The sequence below is a fragment of the Lutzomyia longipalpis genome, chromosome 3 (genome assembly GCF_024334085.1).
Source record: "Lutzomyia longipalpis isolate SR_M1_2022 chromosome 3, ASM2433408v1".
NCBI lineage: Eukaryota > Metazoa > Arthropoda > Insecta > Diptera > Psychodidae > Lutzomyia > Lutzomyia longipalpis.
Window position 1 is genome coordinate 27,963,835 of NC_074709.1, and position 8,100 is coordinate 27,971,934.

Here is an 8,100-nt window from a genome sequence, read left to right on the forward strand (position 1 = left end):
TTTGAAGATGCAGAAGTACACTGAATGGAATTTATTCACCATTCACACACAAATTTCGCCCTTTGTCCTCAACACCTTCACACGTAATGAACGGAGAATTGCTGAGGTGAATATTTTCCAACACACTATTTTTATCACAATAACTTATCAATCAAACAAATTACAAATATATATTGCGAACTTGCACCCCAAATATAACAAAAAGTACAGCCTTTTTAGACAACAGTTTTTTTTTTGAATCGATTATGATTTTATGTAAAATTTTCTTTTAATCCTTTGAAAATATGCTCAAAATTCGAAAAGTTCTCCCCCCTCCCCAAAAAGCTCGCAGCGCCGCGAATGGAATTAATTTATAAATATTTTTTAAATATAACCGTTTTTAGCAACTGGAAGTTGGTACACTTTTCTATCCGGAACGGTTGGATGTACTTCCCGGAAAGTGCCATAAGTGGATGGAAGTTGTACATTCATCCTGCCCATTGCATCAGAAAGTTTTTAAGGGATCTTCTGAACCTTCTTTTCAACACCCGGCTGATCTTTCATTTCATCTTTGGGTCCAAATCTGTCCATTTAGAAAATCCCCTTTGGAATTGCGTGAAGCATTTTTATAAACTCAGATTTTGTCCTGAAAATGGCATCAAGGATTAGCCGGGTGTTAAAAAAGAAGTTCCTAAAATCCCTTAGAAACTTCCTGATGCAATGGGGAGGATCACTGCACAACTTCCAACCACTTATGGCACTTTCCGGGAACATATCAAACCGTTCCGGGAAGAAAACTGTACAAACTTCAAGTTACTACTGTTTTTTTTTTCTTTTTTTTAATGGACAAACACCCCCTCATGCACGTTTTTTTTTTCTTCATCAAGGAAAGCAAAAATTCATTTTTTTACAGCAAAAGACACGAGAGCCTCTTTAGATGGGACGAGCCTGTGGCAAGCCGATGATGGACCCCATTCAGTGACCAATCTCAAGATCACTGTCTGTATCGCTGGATTCTTCACCGAAGTTGCGCAGAGTGAGATTCCGAATGCCCTCGAGGAGATCTCCGGAGTCGTCGAAGATCTCCTGACTGATGTCGCGGCTTGTCTCATCGGACGATTGGTAGTCATCGGATTGCGTGAGCATGGAATCGAGGAGATGCGAAGCAATCCGGAGGGCAGCATCGGTGGCAGTGTGCGATGACGCCGGGTTGGGATTGGCGGAAATAGGAACTGGTTCACTTGTTGTGATCTCCGACGTGGTCGGCGTGGCGTCCGTCACGACGACATTATTGCTATCTATTCGAAGCCCCGCGACACCCTTCTTGGGCACCGAAGCTAAATCACGCTTCACCCGGCGGCGCCTGGATGGGTCATCCTGACGTATTTGGATCATTGATTCAAAATCCACGCAGTACAGGTAGCCAGCCACGAGGATTGTGCACGTCTTCTCCTTCCGTGCGTAGGCTTCCTCAATCTCCTGACTTGTGCGCACATCGTACTGCCACCAGCCTGTGATTCAAGACACACCAGATTCGGGCAAAATTGAAAGAAAATTAAGAAGAATCTTCATTAGATTTTCCTGATTTTCACAGAAATATTTTTTGGGAATTTTCTCCAAGGAATTTGTTAGATTTATTCGCTTAATGGAAGCTTGATCGCTTCATTACGAGTACAGAAACTTCCTAGTTTTGTTTAGGTCTTTTAAAATTAAACCGTCATCGTAATGTCTTGAAAAGTAGTCTGACTTTAAAACTCTGAAGCAATAATGAATAAAAACGTTTAAATAAACATAAAATGCATTAAAAAACCCTAAAGATTTCTTTAAAGAAGATAATGTAGATAGAATTAGGTTTAGTTTTGTCGGCTGACAAGGTAAATGAACCAGAATTTAAGCCATTCACGATAGGTGTTCAAACTCTTGGATCTAGCTGACCTAGGACCTCTATTTACTAAAACTTAACTACACTGAAAAATATTAAGTAAAACCATTTTTAATCCATAAGGTCGATTGTACGTTAAAAAATGAATCTAGTTTTAAAAGAATCTGCTTTAATTTTAAACCTTAAATTGAAAATGGATTAAAATAAACTGCTAAACCCCTGACGAACAGACAAATCCAACGAGAACTGTATTTTCGAAAATATTTAGAAATTCATTAAAGTTATAGGTTTTAGAACTCCTAGACCTAGGACCTAGATTTATTTAAACTTTCTTAATTAAACCAAAATATTAAAGATGTTGAAAAGAAATTTTTACGTTCCACAGGGGCTCCAGAACAGCTTCAAAAAAATCTGGTTCAATTTAAAACCTAGTTGCTGAACTTCTAAGTCTAGGATATCGACCTAGGACCTAGAATTTCTGAAAATTCTTAATTCCACCGTTTGTAAAAAAAAAACAAATTATAAAAAGGAATTTTTGGGCCCAGGGGCTTCGGAACTTTAGCATCCTTAAGTCTTATTTAAAAAAAAACTGGTTTATGTCTTAACCTTTTTAGGACTATTGGACAAATGGATCGAATTTTATCCCCAAAGAAAATCTTCTAAAAAGCCAGCAGAAACAGTGAAGGAAGGAAAGAAACCTTAAAGCTTTTTCTTAATAATTTTATTGCAAAATAATAACATTTCTTATAATGAAAACCCTAAAATCTATTAAAAATGCTTTTTTTTCAACTCTTTGTTAATACTCAAGAATTTTACAGCAGTGTAGAAAATTCAATGAAGAGAAACATTCATAGTTTTTCCAAGCAAAGGAAATTCTTAAAAAAAAAAAAAACATTTAATTCGTGCAAGAAATGTAGAAAAATAAAGGAAAAATCTTCAAGGAATTTTTTTTAAGGACCTTCAAGGACCTTTTCTTTGTTCTTTCTCTCTGTGCTAAAAGAGACTTTAATATTATATGTACATTAAGAATTAGGAAGAATCGCACAGAGACGCATCAGGAGACGAACAAATGAGGATATTTTTTATAGAGAGAGGAGAGAGACTACTCCAGTTCTTCCTCATCCAAAGGGACATCATCCTCCTCAACAACAATTCCCGCCACCCCACGCACCCAGAGCTCCGGTTCGGGGCCTTCGCGCCTGATGCGCCTCTTCCGTCGCGGATGATCTTTGGGATATTGCACCATCTGCTGGAAATCAATCTCATACGCATTGCCACAGATGATGGTTGTCATGCTGAGGACGCCTAATTTGTAGTTCACCTCAAGCTCTTCCCGCGTACGAACTTCATATTCCCACCACCCGCCTTCAAAGCGAACCAATAAGTCAGTCGATGCGTGGTCAGGAAGTTTAATGAGCAACAGAGCAACTACTCACCATTTCTGCCTTCGTAGAACCATCGGATTTCACTGCCAGCACTCGTACTGAGATCCTGAACACCCCGCACCAGTTCCGGATGTTCGAGGCATTCAGCTGGGATGTCACGACGACACAGGGCGCATCTGCGATTCTTACTGGCCACCCCCTACGAAGGAATAAATCCCACAAAAAACGTCAAATCTCCCGGAAAGATTTCCTCAAACAAAAAAAAATCTTTCCGGACTCACCTTGACGCAGAGGAAGCAAAAGATGTGTCCACATGGGAGACGTGTGGGGTGGATGCACGACTGAAGACAAATGGGGCAGTCAATGTTATCCGAAAGGGTAGACTGAGACTGCAGCACTGTTGGCCAGGAAAATCAAGAAAGGTTTGTTTTGAAAAAAAAAGGAAAATTTTCTCAAGAGAAAAATTCTTACATTTATCCTTTTCTTCGCCCTCAATTGGCGTGCTCACATCGAGGGATTCCGCCATCGCAACTAAACTTCCTCCTGGGATGCAATTTACAGTTCTCCCAGTCCCGAAAGAAGAATTAAAACTGCAAAATTGCCTTTTGTTGGGAAATGGAAACTTTTTGACAACAAACTAATGACATGTGTGCGTGGGAAAGAGATGACTATCTAATTGAAGAAATGGGGAAATCGCACGAGAAGAAAAGAGATAAATGTAATGTGGGTCAAAGCATTTTTACCCGACTGGAGGAAAAGTTACAATTTTGGGGTTTTCATGGATTTCAATGATTTTATCAATTTTATAAAAAGAAAATGAACCCTTTCGCGTTTTTTTTATGACATACGTAGACCCAAACATGAAACATTTCATTTTCCCATTTTTTTATGAATTTAATGCATTTTCCAAGTTAGGAATGCATTAAATTCACGCAAAAAGAGACTGAAAAAGACATTCTGATCGTTGTAACTGAAAACAAATTCTTCTGAAAGCATTCACAGAAAGAATAATGTGTTAAAACAGTCTATGTTTCAATGTTTCTATGTTTTATTCAATTGGACGTAAAAGGGTTAAAGGACGCATGTTTCAATGTTTTTATGTTTCACGTTGGGCGCGAAGGGTTAAGATTGCATGATTCGTGTCTGCATGAAGCACAGAAACAGCCGATCTTGAATGAATTATGAATTTTGTTAGCCAATAAAACCTTTTTATTTATTCATTCTAGAATCTAGATTGCATGTTTCAATGTTTTTATGTTTCATGCAGACGCGAAAGGGTTAATCCTGCGTGAATTTTTTCCTGATTTCAACTTAAAATCATTTAAGTTGAAATCCTGTATACCTAAACTAAAAAATAATTTTAAGACGAATAAGTATTTCCGTTAAAACAATATTGAGGTTATGTCTGTAAATTAATCAAAATCAGAAAATTAATTTGAAAGAAAATTGCAACAAGTAGCCCAAATGTCCCCTAATTAATTTTTTTTCCAATAAACACATTTTTTTTTCAATTTATGATCATTTTTATTCAAAATATCAATATTTTTTAAAGTATATTTTCACCATTTTTATGTTTTTTTCTCTTAAAATATAAAAAGTGTTTACCCATTGATATAATTTTTTTTATAATTTCCTTGCATAATTTCATTCCTATATTCATTTTTTTTTAATTTTATTTCTCATCGTTTTTAAAGTAAAGGATTCGAGAATGGAACTTTTTTTTTAAGTACCTTCTTGTTCTTTTTTTCTTTAGTTTCTGCATTCTGCAATTCTTCTTTTTCTGCATTCAAATTAAAAATTTTAGGGGAGCATTTTCTTTGTTTAATTTTCCTTTACTTGCATTTCTAATATTTTCTTCATTTTTTATATATTTAGCAATATAGAGTATCTTTGATACATTTTTTATATATCATTTCCTAAAATAATAAAACAAAGTTTATCTATAAAATGAAATTAATAAAACCACTAAATTGAAAATGTTTTGTTTTCCTACGAAATCTCTTCATCAAAAAATTCCTCCAAAAAATCTTTTTAAATTTTTATTTTAAAATTTTTTTACAGCTCTATCGAGTTTGATTTCTTTGTTTTTTTATCTATACAAATTACAATTCCGCTTGTTAATTTTTGGGGGGAAGAAAAAGAAATTCTTTTTTTTTATGAAATTTTGGTTTTTAGAATTGAACTAAATCGATTTGGTCGATTTAGTTAATTTTTTTTTTTTTTGAAAATCTTCCTTTTTTCGCTTGAAATTGCTGCCGAGTAAATTTTAATATTTTTTTGTTTGTAAATTGCAAAAGAATAGATAAAATGTAGATTTAGTTCCTATTTATATATATATTTTTTAAATTACTACGCTTTATCCATCTTCTTTCTTTTATTAATTTCTATTAAAATCTATTTATTTTTCTTTTAATTTCATTTAGTGTTTTGTGTGTCTGTTTTGTCTGAGAAGAAGTATATGTTGTTGAGGTGGAGGAGGATGGTGTTTGAGAGACAAGGAAGGGAGGGGATGTCGTGTCTTCATGTCTCGTCAGCTGAGGAAGCTGTAGTCGTGGAGTCGGCCTCAGTGTTGTCCGGATGGGATTTTGAGTGTTTCAACTTTTGCAGATAGTGTCTCTGGATGGGCTTGTGGAGGGCCAGCTGCGTGAGTGCCTCATCCACAGAGAACCACTGTCTTTTCCTACCAATCGACCGGCTGTCCTCCCATTCGTCCAGCTCCTTTGTCACCGTGAGAACGAACACCTCTGTCCGGTGCATGTGTTCCCGATTCTACATTTTTAACACTTTATTAATTTTCTTTTCTTCTATTCCCTTCTGGACTTTCCGGAAGTTCCGGAAGTCCTTTAAAAATTCCCTGGAAAAAGGAAATTTTACCTCAAAGACGCCAAGACAGCGACCAAGCTGACCAACAACTCCTGCTTCCTCCAGAACTTCACGTTCTGCCGTTGCAGAACTCTCCTCATCTGGCTCAACGCCCCCTCCCGGAACTATCCACAATTCCGGGCGTCGCGATGAGGTCACCAGGAGAACCTGGGAGCAATAATTATTTAACCAACTACACCACAATCTCCCCTAATTTCCCTACAAATCCAAAATTTTATTTTTATTTCTTTAAAATCCGCAAAATGTTAGAAAGTAAGCTGATAAAAAATATTTCAATACCATGAAAATTAATAAAGATTTACTAACTCAACCCCTGTCTTCCCTAACGTATGGAAATGGCACAAATACTTGCAAAAATATCGCGTAAACAATATTTTTTTAAAGAATCTTCTAACCAATACTTATGCAAAAAAAGCCCACAAGAGGAGAATTTTCACGGAAATGTAAAGAAAATGTTTCGATTAGGGAAATTCCTACCTCAGTTTCAGCTTCTGATCGAACACAGATGCAGGCAGCACGCAGCCGGAAGCCATCCTTGTCGTAAATTCGCACAGAATTCGGCTTCTCCTTCACCATTTCTTCACCCTCCACAGTTAACCCCCCGTAGTTGGTGGTTAGTTAAACACACAAAAGGTGCTTTGCCGTTGATCCCCGCTGCTGGAGCTCCGTTACAGCTGATCCAGTGATCCCCTGAGCTTCCTGCTGGCGATCTGTGGGCTCGTTTTGCTTCACGACACCCCCTGGGACGGTGAGAGTTTGTGAATTTGTGGGCGTCTGCGGTTGCCTGCAACTCGTCCCTTTGCCCAAGATTGTCTGGAAGGAAGCAAAAAAAAAAAACAAAATTACTTTGAGGACGATTCCCGGAGAGAGACGAAGATGGTTAGGAGATTCCGGGAAATCACAATGAACACGTATTTTGTCAACAAACTTTGAGAATTTTACCCCACAACACAAAACAACTGCTGGGCTGGTACGCCCACGACAGGAAGATTTCAAGACAGAGTGTGTGGATGAATCCGGAGGATGCGCAAGAAAGCACTGCCACGTGATAATCCACAGAGTTTCCGGGAAATTCGTGCATCTCCTTGGAAACCTTCCTCGTCTTTAGCACCTCGCCACGTCTTATCACCACATTGGAGCCCACATGAATGGATGTTTTCCACAAATTCCTTATCAAAACATTCAGGGAACCTCCTTTGGGCACAAAATCCACCACACAAACCCCCATCCGGATGAGCTTCCCTCACAAAATCCCCACATTTAGCACAAACATCCGGCGCGAGGATTTACATGGCATCAACAGGGGGGAACAACGGATGTGGGAGTTGGGGAATATTTACCTGTTTTGGCCAGAAAACTCGAAAATTCTTTTTGTTGTGATTTAAAATTTTACATCGCCGCCGGCCGCCGTATTTGACAGCTTGCCCATTAACTAATTGGCAAGAAGGAAAAAAATAGATGTTCTACGGAGGTATCCGATGGAATTATACAAGAAATACAAGAAATGTGGGAGGAATTTTTTTGTTGAGAAATATGGAAAATCTTTAAAATTAAAAGAAATAACAAAATTAAAGAAAAAAATTTAAATTTTTAATATGAAATTTAAACTAAGAAAGCTAGATTTTGCACTAATAAACTCTGAAGATATGAATTAATTTGTTTTAGGGGTTGTAGTCGATTCAGTTAATTTAATTTATAGTTTTTAAAACAATTTAAGTCAATTTATTTTAGAAAATTAAGTCAAAACATCTTGGTCTGGAATATTTGAACAATTTGTATTTTATCTGGGTAGAGAATTTTATTTCTTGAGATCCTTAATTTTAGAAACAACGGATATGAGCATGAAACATCTGTGTCAATGTTTCAATGTTTCAATGAGGTCAGAAATTGGATAAAAAAAAAGAAAAGAATTAAAATGAGAAAAGGCGCCTGGTTATTATTTGGTTGATTTGGTTAGAAAATTTAATATTT

General features: G+C 36.9%; 2 protein-coding genes across 5 annotated transcripts; both read right to left on the reverse strand.

Moving 5' to 3' along the window:
• LOC129793627 (E3 ubiquitin-protein ligase rnf146-like) lies at positions 1-3,906 on the reverse strand. 2 transcript variants are annotated; one of them, XM_055833786.1, is made up of 4 exons: positions 3,718-3,906; positions 3,528-3,643; positions 3,298-3,445; positions 1-1,490 (listed from the first exon to the last, which is right to left on the reverse strand). In XM_055833786.1, exons 1-4 carry the CDS (start codon positions 3,770-3,772, stop codon positions 955-957), a joined length of 855 nt encoding a protein of 284 aa, XP_055689761.1. In that variant the 5' UTR covers positions 3,773-3,906; the 3' UTR covers positions 1-954. The 2 variants fall into 2 exon arrangements, with proteins under 2 accessions (XP_055689761.1, XP_055689762.1); XM_055833787.1 differs by lacking the exon at positions 1-1,490 and adding an exon at positions 2,581-3,226 and having other exon boundaries at positions 3,718-3,892.
• Positions 3,907-4,745: 839 nt separating this feature from the next.
• Positions 4,746-7,567, reverse strand: LOC129793631 (diphosphoinositol polyphosphate phosphohydrolase 2). 3 transcript variants are annotated; one of them, XM_055833793.1, is made up of 4 exons: positions 7,470-7,567; positions 6,607-6,942; positions 6,121-6,276; positions 4,746-6,015 (listed from the first exon to the last, which is right to left on the reverse strand). In XM_055833793.1, exons 2-4 carry the CDS (start codon positions 6,703-6,705, stop codon positions 5,767-5,769), a joined length of 504 nt encoding a protein of 167 aa, XP_055689768.1. In that variant the 5' UTR covers positions 6,706-6,942; positions 7,470-7,567; the 3' UTR covers positions 4,746-5,766. The 3 variants fall into 3 exon arrangements, with proteins under 3 accessions (XP_055689768.1, XP_055689769.1, XP_055689767.1); XM_055833794.1 differs by having other exon boundaries at positions 7,077-7,476; XM_055833792.1 differs by lacking the exon at positions 7,470-7,567 and adding an exon at positions 7,058-7,388.
• Positions 7,568-8,100: the final 533 nt, after the last annotated feature.

Excerpts from the sequence above, each read along its gene's own strand:
- LOC129793627 (XM_055833786.1), bottom strand. The coding sequence starts at position 3,772 with ATGGCGGAATCCCTCGATGTGAGCACGCCAATTGAGGGCGAAGAAAAG. Across the intron at positions 3,644-3,717 it reads GGGCGAAGAAAAGGATAAAT|TGCTGCAGTCTCAGTCTACC; the intron begins GTAAGAATTTTT and ends CCTGGCCAACAG. Across the intron at positions 1,491-3,297 it reads GTTCTACGAAGGCAGAAATG|GCTGGTGGCAGTACGATGTG; the intron begins GTGAGTAGTTGC and ends CTTGAATCACAG.
- LOC129793631 (XM_055833793.1), bottom strand. The coding sequence starts at position 6,705 with ATGGTGAAGGAGAAGCCGAATTCTGTGCGAATTTACGACAAGGATGGC. Across the intron at positions 6,277-6,606 it reads GATCAGAAGCTGAAACTGAG|GTTCTCCTGGTGACCTCATC; the intron begins GTAGGAATTTCC and ends TATTGCTCCCAG. Across the intron at positions 6,016-6,120 it reads GCTGTCTTGGCGTCTTTGAG|AATCGGGAACACATGCACCG; the intron begins GTAAAATTTCCT and ends TTAAAAATGTAG.